This window comes from Callorhinus ursinus, unplaced genomic scaffold (genome assembly GCF_003265705.2).
Source record: "Callorhinus ursinus isolate GAN/ISIS: 27379988/994484 unplaced genomic scaffold, GSC_fseal_2.0 scaffold8, whole genome shotgun sequence".
In the NCBI taxonomy this organism is placed as follows: domain Eukaryota; kingdom Metazoa; phylum Chordata; class Mammalia; order Carnivora; family Otariidae; genus Callorhinus; species Callorhinus ursinus.
This window is the reverse complement of record NW_027397070.1, coordinates 12220842-12241775: the sequence shown is the minus strand read 5'-3', so window position 1 is coordinate 12241775 and position 20934 is coordinate 12220842. Positions and strand designations below refer to the sequence as shown.

Genomic DNA, 20934 nt, shown 5'->3' with positions numbered 1-20934 from the left:
TAGAAATGGTCAACAGTGGCAAATGTACAGAGAGAGCCATCAGTATATCCGAATTCATCATTGGCATTGAACTGATATCTCTTATTCATTTATTGAACGCCTACTATACGCAGGACAATGTGTTAAGCACAACGAACACGGAAAAGTAAAATCTGGTACAGACCAAAGGGTTTTCGGAGAAGTAGACACATCTAAATTCTTGATCGGGAGACCAAAGCAGAGTTGGGCCTGTAATTGCCTACACCTTATTTGGCTAGGGTAAATCTGAAAACAACTTAAAAGGGTCACAGTGCATCTTTTAATAAAACTTCTGATGGGGCACACGAGATGAAAAAGGGCCAGTGCACCTCAGTCTCGGTGACGAGAAGCCGGTGGCCAGGGAAGCCGACTCCCTTCGGAGTCTCTGGCCCCCAAGCAGAGCTGAGGCTGCCCCTAGCTGCCAGTCCGTGGTCGGGGGCGGGAAAAAGCAAGATACTTACCGCAAAAAGCACCGCTACCGCTGTGGCCCGAAGGGGCCGGGGATTCTTTCGCGAGGCCCCCGCGCCGTGGGAGGAAACCAAGGAAAGCAGGGATCAGACAGACAGGTGCGACCCCACAGCCCGACTTCCCAAACTATACAAACTAGGGCTCCAGCGCCCAGCACCGCGACGCCAACTCCCACCAGCTGGAAGACCGACAATTGCCACCGAACCTTCCGCCCAATGAGGAAACGTCACCACTCAGCGAAGTCCAGCCTTTCATGAAAAGGATACACTTCCGCTTCCGGGGTACCTGCCGCATTCTTTCAGTGCTTTAACTGCAAAGGTTTATTAAGATGTTCCTTTGCTTCGACTGGCTTTTTGACATTCCGTTTTCTATCTCTCGATCACTGCGACAGCCAAGTGGCAAGATAGGACGCCCTCTAGGGATGTGATCTCAGGAAAGAATTCCGGCCTCGATAAGTTACTTTAAGAAAAAGTGGCTAGTCTGTGCACTGCCAGCTAAGAGGGTAGTGGTGAGAGATGGAGGTGCGATTAGAGAGTAGGGATTCCTCCCCAGGCGCGCGTTGAGAACTCCCAAAAGGGGCGGGGCTTAGGGATTTCGCAGCCCGGGGAGGTGGGTTCCTCGGTGTCGGATCTGGCGTGGAGACCCGTCTCTGCCTGCGCGTGCGCAATGCGAACCTTCCCTTGTGCTGTTTTCTTTCAGCATGGAATTCCGCTCAGCGCGGCGAGCAATCCTACAGCTGCTGCGTACGGTGACTCCCGCGGACCTCCCAGCGCTGCTCGAGTGGATGCGAACAACCCGTAAGCGACCAGAGCCAGACGCAAGTGGTTGGGGCAAGGATATGCTATGGGCGCTGACCTTTGGGACTTAAGACAGGGTGAGGCTGAAAGCCTCCTAGGGGTCGCTGTGCTGGTCCCCGCTCGAGTATAGGACAGATTGGCGGGGGCACACCTCAAACTTCAGCAGCTTGAGTCCAGTTTGAGATTGGGTGCAGGAAGACCTGGCTCTCGGTTGTTTGTGATTGCGCTGCAGACTTCACACAAGCCACTAGAGGCTCCTTGTGCCTAACCCTTTTCAGAAGGACAAGAAAGGGAGGGGGATTTTGCCCCTCTTCTCTCCCCCCATTACTCCCACAAACTTGTGACTACCAGTTAAGATACTACCTGAAAAAGCACTTCGCAAAAGAGTTTCAGGCAGTGGAGCAGGAAGCTTTTACCCTGCAAGCAAAATCACCTGTAGCTAGTGCATTTATTTTCTCAGTTGTAAAGTGGACCATCAATTTGATAGCAGTTTTTCCGGGGTGAGGGAAAGGAGAGAAGGGTGTGGGGATAGGGAAAAGACTCTGATTTTAAACTGTTAATAAAATTAATAATTAAAAGCACAAGTTAGAATCGAGGAAATATGTTGATTAGGTAGACTTGGTGAAGAATGGTTAGATCTGTTTTGGCAAAGTGAGGCCTGGTGAAGCACAAGAAAATAGGATATTCCTTGTTTGGGAGCTTTGCCAAACGAGGCTATGCCTCTGTACCTCTCAACATTGAATCTTATGTTTATTTTCATCCAGACTCATGACTTGAAATATTCCTGTGTGCTAATGATTTCCAAACTTGACTTCTTCCTAGAACTCTCTTTCTTTGTGATATTAGAGTCAATCAGTAGGTTGGGGTATTAGTATTATTACACATTTGGGGAGATCATTTTAGATAAGATGCCAAACTGAAATTAACTTGGACTACTAATAGTGAAATTTAGCCTGGAAAAGTAGAGAAAACCAGACAGGTTAACTTCATACTTATCCACACATAACAAGATTCAGGATAGGAATTGCTGAGTCTCCTGTCTCTTCATTTAAACCTTGTATTGCCAGTTTTATCGATCATATCCCAATTGATTATAAAACGTGCTAATTTCCAGGTTTTTTTCTGCATTCCTCAGCACAACATCTTTTATTCCAAAAACCCTGAGTGCCTACAAAAATGCCACCTACTGCCTGGTTCTGGCAATTGCACAATTACTAAAATACCCTTTCCTTCAAGATTTCAGTTTTGTGGAACCATTTGTAATCTAAATCTCCAGTTTTAGAGGCATCATTTGAGAACTCCATTTTTCAAAATCAGGAAAACTTGCAAGCGTGTTTTGGATGATAATTTTGTAAACAAGAAGACCCACTATCACTGGCTAGAGTACCTTTTTACTCTTTTAAAAAGCTCTTTCTGCTCCTTTCTCCAGCATACGCTGTAGTCAGAGAAGCTCATGCATTTTGTTAAATGATTTAGAAAACAACCTGAGTTTCTGAGAATGTTTATTAACGTGAGTATTTTAAGAAATGAGGGTGTCACTTTGCTTAAAGTGGAGTGTTTTAACATAAATCTTAAAAAGCAACTTATTAGTATACCGTCTGGGGGGTAAAATACCGATAACATAAAATTTACCATTTTAAGTTATTTTTAAGTGTACAGTTCAGTGGCTTTACATACATTTATTTGCATTGTGCAACCATCACCACCATCTATCTCCAGAACTTTCTCATCTTCTCAAGCTGAAACTTAGTATACCTTTTTATGAAGTGGCTCTAAATAGAGAACAAAAGATTCTTCCAATTACTTTCCTAATTAATGTCCTTCTAGGGAAAAAAATTATCTTTTATCTCTAGCATTAAGTCACTTGCATAATATCTTACTTGTCTGATGTTTTCTTAGACCTTTAGTAATTATAAATTCTCCTTGAATTTTTCTGCCATTTAATGGAATAGCAAGGGACAATATTAGGCACTGAGTATGACTTTGGTTTTGAGTTTTGTAGTTTATTAAAACTAAAAAACATTGCAGGTAAAATCACAATAATTTTAGATCTACAAAAGGAAGAATAATATTCTTGATCTCTGAAGGAATAGTGGGATTATGTCGCCAAGACCTGGGGTCATATAGGATCAGGCTGGTGGAACCAGAAGCTTGGACCAGGGCAGAGCCAAGCACATGTCAATGCCTGATAAACTGAAGATGTAGAAGAAATAAAGATTAGGAGCCGAGATTTTTCCTTGGTACAGCATAGGCCAAAGATCTAGGAAACAAAGAACACTAATATAGGAAGGATGAACCAAGTCTGAGGGGCAAAGCACACAAAGATACCCACCCCTCCCCCCAAAAAAATTAAAAGGAGTAAAATACAGCAGGACCTCAGCTGATTGATTCTGATCTTGTAGCAGAGCATCTGTTCTATTTCCTGTATGTAAGTAAAGTGGGCTCTTGATCTAGATTTCAAAGTGTAGGAGAGTGACTGCAACCCATTAAGTGAAGGGAGCTAAGAACCAGAACTACAAGTGGAATCCCCAGTCAGCATATAAAAAAATACATTGGGGGATGCCTGGGTGGCTCAGTTGGTTAAGCCACTGACTCTTGATCTCAGCTTAGGTCTTGATCTCAGGGTCATGGGTTTATGCCCTGCATTGGGCTCCACCCTCGGTGTGGAGCCTACTTAAAAATTAAAAAAAAAAAAAAAAAAATACATTGGAACAGCTCTCTGTTAACAAATGCTTTTCTGAAGCCTCTGAATTTTTCTTGGATATGCAAATACAAATGAGGAAGTCAAACCCATAGCCCATAATAGTTTCTATTAAGAATCAAGTTGCAAAGGAAAGAAAATTAGGGTTTGCTTTAAGAAAATTAACAAAATCATCAAAAATTATTTAATGCTTAAAGAAGGTAGCAGTAGGTGACTAGAAGCTTTTAGAAGCTTCACTGTATTCTGTATTTTAAGTATATCTTCACTGACCAGAATTGGATATGTTTGTGAGATGCGGCTGCAGAGCTGTTAGAAGTTCTTTGAAATTCCTGCAAATCTAAAAAGCCAAGCCCGGTTTCTAGTTACATTTGTTAGACAGCATACTGCCCCAGTTCCATATTGCATTACTACTGAGGAAGTATCAATATAACAAAGATATTCCAGTCTTTATTGAAATCATATGAATCTATGAAAGTTATCAATTACATGTGGTAACAGAAATAGATTGTTTCTTCAAAAACTAAAAAGGTGTACTAAGCAAATTGGTACCTCTTTTCTTTTTAATTGGTATCTCTTAAAATTTTTCTGTTAAAAAGAATTAATACTTTTCTTTAAAGCACTTTTGTACTTTAATATATTGTTGTATATTAAAAATGGGCATGATAAACGAAAAGAATAATATATCATAAACAAGTGAGTTTATCCCAAGAATGTATTGTTGAACATTATAAAATCAATGTAATTCACCATGTTAAGTAAAAAGAAAAACTATGTTATTATCTAAATAGACCAGAAGAAGCTTTTGACAACATCCAACCTCTCTTCCTGATAATAACTCTCGTCAGACTAGAAGGGAACACTCTCAACCTGATAAAGGGCATCTGTGAAAAATCTACAGCTAACCTCAACAGTGAAAGACTGGGTTCTTTTCCCTAAGATCAGAAACAGCAAGGATGTGCACTCATCGCTACTACCCAGCATCATGATATAGCTTCTGGCCTGTACGATATGGCAAGAGAAAGAGGAAGAGGGAGGCATTTCAATTAGGAACAGATGAATAGATAAATAAATTGTGACTTATTTTTATAATGGAATACTACTTGGCAAATAAATGGAAAGAAGTATTTGCACAACAGCATGTATAAATTATACTAAGTGAAAGAAACCATATTTAAAAAGACTGTATATTATATAATTTCACCTATCTAAAAACAGAAAATGCAGACTAACTTGTAGTGACAGAAAATAGGTCTCTGGCAGCTGAGTGAGTAGAGGGGTTAGGGAGGAGGAGGATTACAAATGGGCAGGAGGAAACATCTAGGGGCGACAGATATGTCTACCATCTTGATTGTAAGTGGCAGTTTCATGTCTGTATACGTCATATTTATGTAATTATATACTTTAAATACGTACAGTTTATTGTGTATGAATTCTATTTCTATAAAGCTGTTTTTTGAAAAATGGCCACAAGTTCTTTGACCCTCATTCCATGAGAGGTCTGATCTGTATTGTCTGCCTTTGAGTCTGGGTGGGCTGACAGCTTTGACCAATAGAATATGACAGAAGTGACACCATGTCCGTTTCAGATCCAGGACTTAAGAAACTACTTTCTGTCTCTTGGCATGCTTGGTCTGGGAGAAGCTAACCATCATGTATGCAGTCTGACTACCTTGAGATTATCAAACTGTCAGGAACTCCCAGCTATCCTATGGAGAGCAAGATGCCCAACCAGGCTATAACTGTTATTGCCATCCTAGTCCAGGCACTAGACATGTGAGTGAAGTAGACATCTGAAATGCCTAGTCCAGTCAAGCCTTTCTTACAAATGACATTGCTTGAGCATTCATGTACAGATTTTTGTGTTAACCTAAGTTCTCATTTCTTTGTGATAATATTCACAAATTGCTGGGTCATATGGTAAGTGCATTTTTAGTTTTATGGAAATGCCAAACTGTTTTCCAGAGTGTCTGTAGCATTTTGCATTTATACAAACAATATAAGAGGTAATCCAATTTCTTTGCATCCTCACTTGCATTTGGTATTATCACTATTTTTATTTTAGCCATTCTGTTAATTGTGTAGTGATATATCATTGGGTTTTAATTTCCATTTCCCTCATGATGTTGAACGATTATTGTTTATGTGTTTATTTGCCATTTAAATATTATCTTTTGATGAAATGTCTGTTCATGTCTCTTGCCCATTTTTAATTGTATTTTTTGTATACTGTCATTTTGAGTGTTTTTTATGTATTTTAGATATAAGCCTTTTGTCGTATATGTGGTTTGCAAATATTTTCTCCCAGTCTGTAATTTGTTCATCCTCTTAACAGAGTTTTTAAAAGGAAAAGTTTTTAATATTGATGAGGTCCAAGGTATCCACTTTTCCTTTTTTGATGTCAACTTTAAGAACTTTGTTTAGCTCTAGCTCCCAAAGATTTTTTTATTTTTTCTCTTTAAAAATTTACGACACTATATTAGTGTCAAGTTCTGTGTTGTCTTTTTTTCTAAAAGAACTGTGGTTTTGTCTTTTGCATTTAATTCTTTGGTCCAGGTTAATTTTTGTGTAAGGTGTGAAGTTTAGGTTGAAGTTCATTTTTTCCCCTATAGATGTCCATTTCCTCCAGCACCATTTGTTGAAAAGGCTATTAAAATCAGTTGGGCATTTTTATGTGGATCCATTTCTGAGCCCTCTATTTTATTCTGTTGATTTATGTCTCTCTCCCTGACCAATACCACACTGTCTTGATTACTGTAACTATTATTATTTAAAAGTACTTTCTTTAACTTCCAAGTGTTTGGAGACTTCCAATTTAATTCCATTATGGTCAGAAAAGATATTCTGCATGAATTCAATTCATTTAAAATTTTTAGTATTTGTTTTATGACCCAGGATATGGTTTATCCTGGTGAATGTTCGATGGGTACTTGGAAAAAAAACTGTGTATTCTACTTTGTTTAGTGGAGTGTTTTGTAAATATCTGTTAGAACTTGTTGGTCGATTATATTTTTCAGTTCTATATCTTTGCTGATTTTCTGCCTAGTAGTCTTATCAGTTGCTAAGAGTGGGGCAGTGAAGTCCCCAGTTATAATTGTGGATTTGCCTCTTTCTCCCTTCAGATCTATCAGTTTTTGTTTCATGTATTTTGAAGCTCTTGTTTAATGTATGCACATTTAGGATAACTATATCTTTTTGGTGGATTGATCCTTTAATAATTAAGTAGTGTTCCTTTTTGTCCCTAATAATTTTCTTTGCTTTAAAGTCTAGTTCTCTTATATTAATATAGCCACTCCCATTTTTTAACTAATGTTGGCACAATATATTTTTTCCATCCTTTTACAAAAATTCATTCTTCCTATATCATTGTGTTTGAAGTGAGTTTCTATTGACAACATATAGTTGGGTTGTGTTTTTAAATCTACTTTGCCAATCTCTGTCTTTTAACTGATGTATTTAGTGCATTTACATTGAAAGTAATTATTGCTATATTAGAACTTAAGTCTGGCATCTTATTGTTTGTTTTCTGCTTGTTCCTTCTGTTTCTTAACCTGTTTATCTCTGCTTGCCTTCCTATAGATTACTAGGACAGTTTTAGAATTCTGTTTTTCTGAGTATATCTCTGTATATTTTTGATTGTTCTTTTCTTTGTAGTTACATACATATGCAACTCATCACCATCTACTGGTACAAGGGTTTTATTATCCCTTGAGTGAAGTATTGAAATCTTACTTCCATTTAGATCCCTTTACCCTCCCCCACTTTTTAAATACAATTGTTTTATATCAGATGATTTCATAAATTTTGATTAAACCATCAAATATGTTTTAAGAAACTAATGACAAGAAAGATAGTCTCTCATACTTACTCTGTTTTTACCCACCCTGTTCTTTCCTTTCTGAAGTTCCAAACCTTCTGCTGTTTCTTTTCTGTTGGAGAACTTCTATAGCCATTCTTTAAGGGTAGATCTGCTGGCAACAAATTCTCTTAGTTTTTCCTCATCTGAGGATATCTTTATTTCCCCTTCATTTCTGAAGGACAATTTTATAAGATATAAAATCCACAGCTGGGGCACCTGGGTGGCTCAGTCGTTAAGCGCCTGCCTTCAGCTCGGGTCACGACCCCAGGGTCCTGGGATCGAGCCCCACATCAGGCTCCCTGCTCCGCGGGAAGCCTGCTTCTCCCTCTCCCACTCCCGCTGCTTGTGTTCCCTCTCGCTGTCTCTCTCTGCCAAATAAATAAATAAAATCTTAAAAAATAAAATAAAATAAAATCCATAGCTTACAGTCCTTTTTTTTTCCCCAGAACTTGAAAAATGTACCTCCTTCTGGCTCCCATGGGTCAGATGAATAATTCACTGTTGTTCAAATGGGTATTTGCCTACAGAGAATTAATCTTTTCTCTGATTTTAAGATTTGTTCTTTGTCTTTTATTTTCAGGAGTTTAATTATGACATGTCCTTGTGTGGATTTCTTTGGGTCTATTCTATTTGGAGTTTCTCAGCTTCTTAAAAGCCAAATTTGGGGGGGTTAGCTATATTTCTTTAAATGCTTTTCAGACCCACACTCTTTTTCCCACTTCTGCAACTGTGATACTAATATTAGATCTTTTGTTGTCAACCCATAGATCTCTGAGGCTCTCTTCTTTTATTCAGTCTATTTTCTCTCTGTTGTTCAGATGGAGTAAATTTTATGTCTGTCCTCAAGTTCGGTGGTTCTGTCTTGTCATCTCTACTATTAAGCCCACCCAGCAAGTTTTTTTTATTTTGATTATTGTGTTTTTCAGTTTTGTAATTTGTATTTAATTCTTTATTTATAACTTCCATTTCTTTGCTGAGATTTTTCTATTTTTTTCACTTGTTGAAAGAAAATTCATAATTGCTTATTGAAGCATTTTTGTGATGGCTGCTTAAAATCCTTCTCTGATAATCCAAATTCTGATTCATTTGGATATTGGATATATAATCCAGAGATTGTCAGATTCAAATTATGAATCAAACGATTATTTTCCTGTTCTTTGTATGATAATCGATTTTTCCATTGTATCCTGGATATTTTTGGATATTATGCTAGGATAATTTTGATTGTATCCCAGGTATTTTGGATATTATGCTAAGACTCTTGTTACTATTCAAATTTTCTATCTTAATAGGCAATTGCCATGCTTAGTTTTAACCTATTGGTTCTTTTTTTTTTATTTTTTTATTGTTATGTTAATCACCATATATTACATCATTAGTTTTTGGTGCAGTGTTCCATGATTCATTGTTTGTTCATAACACCCAGTGCTCCATGCAGAACGTGCCCTCCTCAATACCCATCACCAGGCTAACCCATCCCCCTACCCCCTCCCCTCTAGAACCCTCAGTTTGTTTTTCAGAGTCCATCATCTCTCATGGTTCGTCTCCCCCTCTGACATACTCCCCTTTTCTTCCTCTCCTGTTATCTTCTTCTTTTCCTTTTTTCTTAAAATATGTTGCGTTATTTGTTTCAGAAGTACAGATCTGTGATTCAACAGTCTTGCACAATTCACAGCGCTCACCGTAGCACATACCCTCCCCAATGTCTATCACCCAGCCACCACATCCCTCCCACCCCCAACCACTCCAGTAACACTCAGTTTGTTTCCTGAGATTAAGAATTCCTCATATCAGTGAGGTCATGTGATACATGTCTTTCTCTGATTGACTTATTTCACTAAGCATAACACCCTCCAGTTCCATCCACGTCGTTGCAAATGGCAAGATCTCATTCCTTTTGATGGCTGCATAATATTCCATTGTGTATATATACCACATCTTCTTTATCCATTCATCTGTCGATGGGCATCTTGGCTCTTTCCACAGTTTGGCTATTGTGGACATTGCTGCTATAAACATTGGGGTACACGTACCCCTTTGGGTCCCTACATTTGTATCTTTGTGGTAAATACCCAGTAGTGCAATTGCTGGATCGAACGGTAGCTCTAATTTCAACTGTTTGAGGAACCTCCATACTGTTTTCCAGAGTGGTTGCACCAGTTCTTGGCCTAATAACAATTTAGTTTTCAGTGTCCTTGAAGTGCTGTTAACTCTGCTTTGTTCTTTGCCCTTGCTGCAGTTCTTGTTGAATCTATGCTGGTGTCACCTGCATGGGGAAAGACTCTGGGCTACCCAGTCTTGCTGAGCTGCCTTCCACTAGTAGGGGTAGGAGAACAAGCAACTTGGGTCTGTTTTGTTCTCCTCCACTGGGCAGATGGCTAGGAGATGCCAGACCTGGATCTATTTATGCCCTTGGGTAGAGGGCCCGGAGACTGGATAGTCTGCTACCACCCCAGGTGTGGAGGGGGGCTTAGGTTTCCTCAGTAGGTCTCCCATTGTTCTTCCCCCTTTACCATTCTTTGGCAAGAGACAGCAAGCTTTTCTTAATTCTTTTTTTTTCCCCCTGTGCCTGTTAGTGGTTCTGGGATGCAGGTCTCTCTGGTGCCCAGTCTAAGCTACATGGAAGATAAAAAGAAAACCCAGGGAACTCAATGCTGTGACCTTTCTTAAGTCCTAAGACTCCTAGACAGTTTACCTTTTCTTTCTAGCTTTCAGAGTCTTCATAATTGCCTGTTGAATTACTTCCCAGGGTATTTAGTTGTAGTCAGAGGGGAGGAACAGGGGAAAGTGAGGAAAGTTGCCATCTTGTCTGGGACCAGAAGTCCCCTCAATAAATTTTTAAAATTTGAATAGGGACTTGATATGAATGAATAATAGGTAATATATAACCCTGTGTTTAATTATGCACTATAAGTCATTAGAGGTAAGGATATGGGTGAGTTAAAGCTAGAGGTCGAGCCTAAGACCTCATGGAGACAAAATCATTTGGACAGGCCCTTAAAGCAAAAGGCAAGATCATGCAGTTGAAGGGAACAGTATGAACAGGAAGGACTATGGAAAACAACTGGGAAGATTTGCCTGTCTTGAGGAGAAATTATGTCAGGAGGTAATGAGAATAGAAAATAGGATGGGTAGGCACTGCTGATATAGAGGGCCTTAAATATCTAAAGTGAGATTTGCTAGATTGAAAAGTAGAAAAATATCCAAAACTTGTAAGGGAAACAAGTGACATGAAAGTGAGGTTTGGGGCACCTGGCTGGTGCAGTTGGTGGAGCATGTGACTCTTGATCTCGGGGTTGTAAGTTCGAGCCCCATGTTGGTGTGGAGATTACTTGAAAATAAAATCCTAAAAAAAAAAAAAAAAAAGATTTAAGTGAGATTAGTTTGAAATAGATGTACAAGGTATTTTATAGTGGAGGAAAACCAGTATCAAGGAGCTAGTTGTGAGTTTGTCATGGTATCCAAGTGTGAGATCCTGACTGTGGCTATGAGGTGGTTGAAGTGGGAATAAAGAGGAAGTAGGATTTACAAGCGAAAGGGGTAGGACTTGATACCTGACTGGATATAAAAAAGTGAGGTTTGATTCATAGGCCGTCAGGTTTGGTAATTTCTGTTTCCTCACTATTTCTTTAAAAATAACCAGGAAATTTGGAAAGAATTAATTTTGCCCTTTAGAGAAGCTTTTCTTCCTCCATACCCTTCCCACCTACATGTGTAATTTTGAGAAGAACTTTACTGTCAGGCAACTGATTAACACCTTTCTTTAATCTTTTTCCAAGCCTAATACTGTTACCACACATTCTGAAATAGCTATTTCACATGTTAAAAGATGTCAGCCTCACCAGTAATTAAAGAAATGCAAATTAAAACAACAAAGTTTGATTTTATGGTAATATTTAATGCTGCAAGAGTTTAATGAGATCCATATTCTTTTCTCTTAAAGTAAATGTGTATAATCTTTGAGGAAAGAAGTTTGACAATATGTAGCAAGAGTCTTTAAAATGTTTAAGTACTTCTACTTTTAAGCATTAATGATAAGGAAATAATCAGAAATGCAAAGAGACGATGGATGCCAAAATGTCAGTTGCAGTATCCTTAATTTTTCACAATTATAAGTATATCTAAATGTGTATTAGGAGGGGGCACCTGGGTGGCTCAGTCAGTCGTTAAGCATCTGCCTTCGGCTCAGGTCATGATCCCAGGGTCCTGGGATTGAGCCCCGCCTGCTTCTCCCTCTCCCACTCCGCCTGCTTGTGTTCCCTCTCTCGCTGTGTCTCTCTCTGTCAAATAAATAAAATCTTTAAAAAAAAAAAAATGTATTAGGAGAAGCAAATGGTTAAATAAATGCACAATGGTAGAATATTGCACAGCCTTTGGAAATAGTGTTTTAAGGAATTTAACTTTAATATCAGAGTAAATATAATGTTAAGTGAATTCCAGTTTTACATACTTCATTAATATCATATCATATCATGCTTTTTTGACCTGTACAGCCATTATTAGGGTAAAAATGTTTTGCTGCTCTTTTCAGAAGTTATTTGCCAACCACTACAGATAATAAAGCTAATTTTAGCCTTCTTGCACTAAAAATTTCCACAGTGCTTTACATATAGTGCTCAGTGATATTAGCTATAATTATTGAAGATCTCTTAAGAACTTTCTTCCTAGAAAAGCATACATATTTATGTATACAACCAAGCATACAACTTTAGGCCCTTTATGGACCACATAAATCCCATATGCAGAGGATCCTCTGCCTAGAGCCATGGTGAAGAATCGTTGCTATAACTGAAGAAATCTCCTTTTACCCTTGCATGTGGGTGGTTGAATCAGAGTTTGTTGTCCAGGGTTAAGAGGTGCCAATTCTCATTTTCACCTGACATCCTTGGTATTGAGGTAAAATAAATGCAGTCTTCATTTAATACTACCTTTTCTGAATGACTGAATTTAACATACAATTTCTTAGTGTCTCTCATCTTGATGGTGATGCTCACATTAATTGGGATATTGACTCTCAAATAAAACTATTTCGGACAGCTGGAAATCTATTGTGATGGTTCAGAATTTGCAGCCATTCCTATCTGTCATTGTCCCAGCTTCCTCAATCTTTACAAGGCACTCAAGGCCTCCACTGCTACCCTCCCCCCTTCCAAATCTATTAATCACCCAGAGCAGTGGTGCTCAGGGCCCTAGATGCTACAAAGTGATAGGAGAAGAGAATAAAATTAAGGTAGTCATGGATTAGAGAACTTGATTGCTAGTGTTGCTTATGGAGCCACATTTAAAGGGTTCTGTTGAACAAGTCCAGAAGACAGCAAGCAGATGGCAAGGGATACAGCTGTGGCATCCTATGGAGGAGAATTGTGGTCAGAGGTGGGGAGAAGAGAAAACTTCAGTAGTGACAGGAGGACTGTTACTAGCCAGCTACCTACTTTGCCACTTTGGAGAGGCTGTATGGTGTGGTAATTAAGAGTTCAGACTAAGGGGGCGCCTGGCTGGCTCAGTCGGAGGAGCATGCATGCGACTCCTGCTCTCGAGGTTATGAGTTCAAGCCCCACATGGGGTCTTACTTAAAAATAAAACCTTTAAAAAAAAAAAAAAGTTCAGACTAAGGCCTGAATTCAAACCCTGCTCTACCATTTTCTGGCCAATATGACCCGAGGCAAGTAACTTAACCTCCGACCTCAGATTTTTTGTTGCTGTTGTTACAATGGAGAAATGATCATAGTACCACCTATAGGAGTTTTAGGATTAAATGTCCTGTGAAAAGCACTGCACCAAGTCTACCATGCCTGAAGGGTTCATTCAGTAAATGTTGTATAGCATTAAATGTGATGATTCCTCTCGGGCTGAAACTGGAAAAATGAGTTAATGTTATGGAGGGGCAGATTCTGGCTCTGCATGAGGAAGAAAGGCTGGCCTGAATGTGTTCGAGCAAAGACTAAACTATCATATATATATGTATCAGAGATGAGTAGATGGAGGGGCCATTTGGTAATCAGTCATACTCTAAGTTCCCTTCTCACTGGAAGACGTTTTATAAGGCAGACCTACATGAAAACTGTGTTTTATTAACGTGGCTATTTATGTTACAGAATTAAGTCCAAAGAAGTTGGGATAGGAAATATCTTACTTTAACATAATGAGATTTTTATTGGCTTCTCTAGTTATACCATTTACAAATTGAAAAACCTGCTAAGGATCACTCGTGGGAGTGATATTATTAGAATTAAATGTGAGTCATAGAGGCTCCCAGACAGTGTTCTATCTATCTATGGAGGGAAGGAAAGCTAAGTACATGTTAGGTATTAATTAGCACCTTGAGGGGCGCCTGGCTGGCTCAGTTGGAGGAGCATGCATCTCTTGATCTCGGGGTCGTGAGTTTGAGCCCCATGTTGGGTGTAGAGATTATTTAATAAATGTTTAATTAGCACCTTGAGAAAATTCAATTAGATTTTACAAATACAATTAAAAAGGCCAATTTTTTGAAAAACGTATTCACAGATGCTATTTAAGTTCTACCTAAAACAATTTGGAATGAATTTTAATAGTATTTTTGTTTCTCTATAATTTATATTCTACCTCCTTCTAGAAATAATTTGAAGCAACAACTTAGAACATTATGCTAAATCGGGGCGCCTAGGTGTCTCAGTCGTTAAGCGTCTGCCTTCGGCTCAGGTCATGATCCCAGGGTCCTGCATCGGGCTCCCTGCTCAGCGGGAAGCCTGCTTCTCCCTGTCCAGCTCCCCCTGCTTGTGTTCCCTCTCTCGCTGTGTCTCTCTCTGTCAAATAAATAAATCTTAAAAAAAAAAATTATGCTAAATAGGCAAGGGAAAAAAAAGGCCTCAAAGGCCTTCTCACATGAGTTCAGAGAGCCAGATCTTTGTATTCACTACTATTGCTCAATGAGAAGCTATGCAGAGGAAGATCCTTTGGATATAGGGCACAGAGTGGTATAGCTGAAAAGAAGAGTACCTTTATGTAGAAGCAGAAGACCTCCGTTTATTTCCTTGTGCTGCTGTCGGCCTGCTTTGTAACTTTTAATTGTTATTAGTGACATGAAAATAGCATTCTACACCAACGCAAGAATTATTTTTCATTTAAGAGTGAAATCGTGAGGGGCGCCTGGGTGGCTCAGTTGGTTAAGCGACTGCCTTCAGCTCAGGTCATGTTCCTGGAGTCCTGGGATCGAGTTCCGCATCGGGCTCCCTGCTTAGCGAGGAGTCTGTTTCTCCCTCTGACCCTCCCCCCTCTCATGTGCTCTCTCTCTCATTCTCTCTCTCAAATAAATAAATAAAATCTTTAAAAAATAATAAAAAAATAAAAAAGAATGAAATCGTGAGCTTACTTAAAAACTACCACCAAAGATTTGGGGGCAGGGGATATGGAGACAGATGACATTTCCTTCAGGATCTCCTTGTTTTCCTTCTACAGTTATTTTAAAACAGAGTAAGAAACAATACCCTTGGGATGCTGTTATTCTAGCAAAAATTCAATATAAGAAAGTCTTTTAAGAGAAAGGTAAAATATTTTCATTAGTAGCGCTTTCTATTCTACATTTGGCATCCCAGACAGTAGCTAACTTTAGGAATATTTTACTTCCAGATAAGTCACATTCTATTTAAAATTACATATGAGCTGCTTAGAAATAATACTGTTTTAGAACCAAAAAAACTAAACACAGAAAAGTAGAAACAACAACAATGAACACCACTTTTATACTCTCGCCTAGATTCAACAGTTGTCAATCCCTTAACCAAACTTTCTCCATCTTTATTGCTGTACACACTCTCTCCCTGCCATTCCCCCCAACCCTTTTTGCCAGATCATCCAAAAGTACACCACAGCCATCAGAAATAGGCTTTTTTTTTTTTTTAAGTAATCTCTACGCCAACATGAGGCTGGAACTCATGACCCCGAGATCAAGAGTCACAGGCTCCACTGATCAAGCCAACCAGGCACCCCCAAAAATACGCTATTTTAATGATCATTTATTTGCTGCTCAAATGCAGCAGAGCAACATATTTATTGTAAAGTTTATTATATAGTTGGTATCAGCTGTTTGTGCTTATTACCTGAAGGCTTAGGTATATTTTATTGGAGGTAGGGGAACTCAGATTAAAGTTATCTTCTTAGTAATCTCTGCCATGCTTCCTACACTTCTCAGATCTGCATAGTCAAAGAAGGAATATTTAACTACTTGTAAGTTTAAGACCCTGCAAACTAATGGCAGTATTATTCTTGAGTAAAAATTGTTAAAATACTATATATTTTTTAAATGCTTTTGTTTTTCTCAAACAGGCTGAAATAATCAAGTTTTGTATTTTCAAGCAGTTTAGGAAAAGGAAAAACTCAATATTTGAAATGGAACATTTGTTAGAATTTGGATATTTCATTGGTTAAAAGGTTTATTTACGGCTATAAATTGATGCTGACAGAAAATATGGCCGTTGTGTTCACTGAGCCTAGGTATAACCAAAACCATAAAAGATATTTCTTTCCTTTTTTTTTTCCAGGGGATTTTGATGAATTCACTCAAGATAATAACGACATTCTGTTGAAAAACATAGCAGAGGACCTTCGGAATTGCTTACCTCTAGAAACCATGCTTTCCTCAGAACATGTAGCCCTCCAAAAAGTAAATACATTACATTAATTTACTCTTAGTGCTACTTGAGGATTCTCCTGTTCTTCCCTAATCCCACAGCCTCTCTCATCTAATTCGTCCTGAATTCTACTTCAAACCTTTTCTCATTTGGTACTTCAGTGATGCCCCCAGTTCTGTTGAGTCCGTAATCCTCTGGCTCCCTAGTCATTCAACAGGTATTTTTTGAGGGCATCCTGTTTGCCAAACACTCAAACCCCTGCACCTCCCCCCACCCCGTTCCATGTCCCCCACCCCCAAAAACACAAGGCCCCACAGTAATCTGGCCCTGCCTGTATACATCATGGTCCTGGTTTTCTCTTTCCTGTTCAGTATCCCCCACTGTTATCGAAGGTGAAATTCATCTCTTTGTCTTCTCCTGCTTTTGTGCTGTACAGTTTTTGCTTATTCTGTTCCTTCATTCCTAAAGTAAGTTCTCATTTTTCTTCCCTGGACAACCCCCTCATTCAAGCCCCTTCAAATCTCAGCTCTTCTGGGGTACCTATGCAAGGAATATTGTTTCCTGAAACAAAGCTAATAATAATCTTCTCTTCTCCCACTAATCTGAAAACAGCAACCCTCTGTGGTTTTTCACCGTGTAGATTCCGAAGCAGAGGAACCAAACCTTGTACATTTTCAGTAGTGCTGTGCACATTGTGAGCACTTAGCAAATTTTAGTAAACCTGCAGTCCCAAAGGTGGAAAATAGTGGATAGTATAAAAACTGAGAGCAATATTTGTAATATAGTTTGGATGTTATTAATAAGGCAGTCGTATCAATAGCATGATATACCAAAATATATGAAACGAGGAAAAAGTAGTCATTGCATGTAACAGTCTACCCATAATCCCTTCTCCTAACAAACTATTTTTATCTTCTGTTATTTCCTTCTGGTCCTTGTGTATGTCCATACATTTTACACGCTTATAATATAGATGTGTGTAGGTGTAGATACAATTTTGTAGGTCTCCAAGTAGATAGGTTGATTCTTTATTATAGTTAGGGTAAAAGGAATCAGACATTTTTTCTTGGTAGCCGCTTGCTATTATATCACGTATCACCAGTATTAATAAAGGCCTGTTCGTTGTAAGCATGCAATGTTACTAACGTTTTTATTATTTGAAAACTCTGCCTCTGCACAGAGATGACTTGCTAAGTGTTTTCATGGGTCGGTCACTGACACGCAGGACTCAGGAGACCCGGTATTAGTTTAATTCTTTCCCCTCTACATGGTCATTTCTTTGGAGAAATCTCTGAGTAGGAGTTTCTTTATTTGTAAAATATACAGCCCAAGGGGGCGCCTGGGTGGCTCAGTCGTTAAGTGTCTGCCTTCGGCTCAGGTCATGATCCCAGGGCCCTGGGATCAGCCCCACATCAAGCTCCCTGCTCAGTGGGAAGCCTGCTTCTCCCTCTCCCACTTCCCCTGCTTGTGTTCCCTCTCTCGCTGTGTCTCTCTCTGTCAAATAAATAAAATCTTTAAAAAAAAAAAAATATATATATATACACACAACCCAGGATGGACAAGATGGTCACGAAGTACTCCTTTAATACAAATTTTTTCTATTTCTCCTAGCCACGTTTTGTATCGTTACAGGTCAAATTAAAAGTTGCTAGTGTCTCACCAAGTGTCTCACACACACACACACACACACACACACACACACACAAAACCACAAAAGAGCAGGATGGCTCTTCGATAAGTGAAACTTGTCTTTCTCTGCCTTGTTGTTGCTCTCAGAATTTTAGCATTTGAACCACTGATGTTTTGCCTTATTTAGCAATAAAAAGAGACTCCTTTGTACTTCATTTCTTTTGAAGTTCTTCTCCTTTCCCCCAGATACAGCAGCAGCCAGAACCCACAGTTCACGTTGATGCATTCCTTTATGATGAAGACTTTATTGATTCATTATGTGAGGAAGGAAAAATGAGCAGAAATTACTGTATGGTGTGTGGCTCACACCAGACGGCACCTTTAGGTAGGCACTCAAGTATGCAAACCTGACGACTTTGTGTATACTTTTCTCTCCATGTCCTGAGAACACAGATTCTTGACCAAGTCATTCAGTGTTTTTTGAAAGGAAAATGCCAACCGTTCAGCGTAACCATTACCAGTTATTGAGGTTAGGGAGACCAAAGAGCAACATTGTCCAGGGAAGCCGGGCCACATAATGTCTCCAAGGAGAGTATCTCTGCTTTTCACAGAAACTGTTGAATCAGAGGTGACTTTTCAGGTCCAGAAACTAATCACAAGTGACTGAGTACAGGGAAACCAACTTATACTTTCCATACTTCAAAGAGATTCATAGATAAACCATACCATAATGCTGGTTCACTTACAATGATAAATATAACTGCAAGGGGGCTGAAATGTCCCAATAAAAGCATCTACTTGAGAAGTCAGATAGTAATCAGATATTGTTGGATGGGCATGGATTTAGAGGACAGAGATAATCTTGAGAAAGAGCTTATTCAAGCCTTGATTGACCTAGTAGAACATCTCCAGTCCATAACAGGGAACAACTCTAGTGACAAAATGTCTCCTGCATCTCCGCCCCTCAGAGGCAGCACCTGTGTCCCAAATGGGAAGCTAGACTGACTCCATGCCGCTAATATGTTAACTCTTCTGTTAATGTATTCTTTGTTAAGCGGCTCCTGGGTGGCTCAGTTGTTTGAGTGTCAGATCTTTTTTTTTTTTTAAGATTTTTATGTATTTATTTGAGAGAGAGAGCATGAGAGGGGGGAGGGTCAGAGGGAGAAGCAGTCTCCCCGCTGAGCAGAGAGCCCGACGCAGGACTCGATCCCAGGATTCCAGGATCATGACCTGAGCTGAAGGCAGTGGCTTAACCAACTGAGCCATCCAGGCACCCCATGAGTGTCAGGGTCTTGATTTCATCTCAGGTATGGTCCCAGGGTCATGGGATCGAGCCCCACATTAGGCTCCACACTCAGCAGGGAGTCTGCTTGAGATTCTCTCTCCCTCTCCCTCTGGCCCTCCCCCCCACTCATGCACATGCATGTTCTCTCTCTCAAATAAATAAATAAGTCTTTAATTTTATATGTGCGTGTATATATATTTTTTCTTTGTTCAAATTGGATATGATCATCTAGGCTATTCCTTTAGACACGCTATTTCAGGATTCCTGGTCACTTAGATATAGAGTTATTGCTTATAGTGGCCTACCTCTCCAGGTGAGTAATCTTGTGTTCATATTACTGATCTTAGATAATATCATTGTCAAAAGTTAACTACCAAATTTGTAATATGCTGCTAATACAAATATATTGTATCTATATTATAATTGGGAATTAAACTCTCCTGATTAACTTAAGATTCTGTTTTTAGGTAGTACTTACAGTTTCCATTTGAGGTGGTTGAAATTTACAGAATAGAAAGTGACTTAGACAAGAAGGATAGAAGGAAAACTAAAAAGTGAATTGCAACTATAATACCATATCAGATCTGATTTACAGAAGTTTTTTAAGATTTATTTATTTTAGAAAGAGAGAGCGGGGGTGGGGAGGGGCAGAGGGAGAGGGAGAGAGACAGTCTCCAGCAGACTCCCCCCTGAGTGAGGAGCCTGATGTGGGCCTCAGTCCCACGACCCTGAGATCCGGACCCAAGCCAAAATCAAGAGTTGGACACTCAACCAACTGAGCCACCCAGGTGCCCCTGATTTACAGAAATTTAAAGAAGAGATATGTTTGACAAATAAAAATTTAAAGATTAGGAAGCATTTTCCCATCCAAATCAGGTTGTAAATAGTGACTGGGTATGCAGGCCAGCCCACATAACCACAGTGAATCTGAAAAAGCTATCATCTGTGGAACTCTCCTTCCTTCTGTGACAAGGGACTTGTCTAGCTGTAAGACACTAATGACGACTCTGTAACCCAGGGCAGAAGCACTAATGTGACAGAGTAGTGAGGATGAGGATTCTAGGCAGGTAAGGCTCTGGTGGTCAAAGTCCACCCCCACCCCAAGTCACACCCTTTATTTTCTTCCAAAGGATTAACCTGCCTGCTTCCATTTTCTTTGCCACCATCTCTTAGTTATGGCCAAAGTTTCTCCCCTTCCTGACCATTATATTATGTGGGACATAATATAGTAAGTCTTTAAAAAAAATACACTCAGACTCTCCCAGATATTTGATTACAGAAACAATGGAGGGAGAAGATGGGCTAGGAAGCTTGTAGCAGTTAAAAAAAATTGTAGCGGTTAAATTAAGGGAAATAAGAATAATTAATGGGCATATCTTCACTTCCTTTCATACCACCCTTCTCCTGCACTCCAGAACACGTTTTAGGTTGGTCAGGGCTGCCACATTGCTCAACTCCGGAGATGGTCATTCATTTGGTAGTCTATTGAAGTAGTACTACAGTCTAATCCAAGGACCGTCTAAGCAATAGCAGGAAGGAAGTGAGGGGCATAAAGATAGGGACAGGTTGCGGGG

The 20934-nt window shown here is 39.4% G+C and overlaps 2 protein-coding genes across 8 annotated transcripts in view; one reads left to right on the top strand and one right to left on the bottom strand.

Annotated features, from left to right (window-relative positions):
• LOC112822475 (signal recognition particle subunit SRP54) overlaps window positions 1–731 on the bottom strand; it is a 65712-nt gene extending 64981 nt beyond the window's left edge. Inside the window, exon 1 of one of the 2 annotated variants that reach the window (XM_073895085.1) lies at window positions 480–731. The gene's annotated coding sequence lies outside the window, so the exon portion shown is untranslated. The remainder of the gene's footprint in view (window positions 1–479) is intronic. The other variant, XM_025870169.2, reaches the window with a different exon arrangement.
• A 46-nt stretch (window positions 732–777) lies between these two features.
• Window positions 778–20934, top strand: part of LOC112822477 (uncharacterized) — a 35447-nt gene continuing 15290 nt past the window's right edge. For 3 of the 6 annotated variants that reach the window (XR_012378962.1, XR_012378961.1, XM_073895092.1), the window contains exons 1-4: window positions 786–1007; window positions 1186–1283; window positions 16357–16478; window positions 18322–18460. Coding sequence is in view for 4 of the 6 variants with exons in the window: in XM_073895092.1 (XP_073751193.1) it covers window positions 1187–1283; window positions 16357–16478; window positions 18322–18460 (358 nt within the window). In the remaining 2 variants the exon portion in view is untranslated. Of the gene's footprint in view, window positions 1021–1185; window positions 1284–16356; window positions 16479–18321; window positions 18461–20934 lie in introns of all 6 variants that reach the window. The other 3 variants (XM_025870173.2, XM_025870172.2, XM_073895093.1) reach the window with 3 other exon arrangements.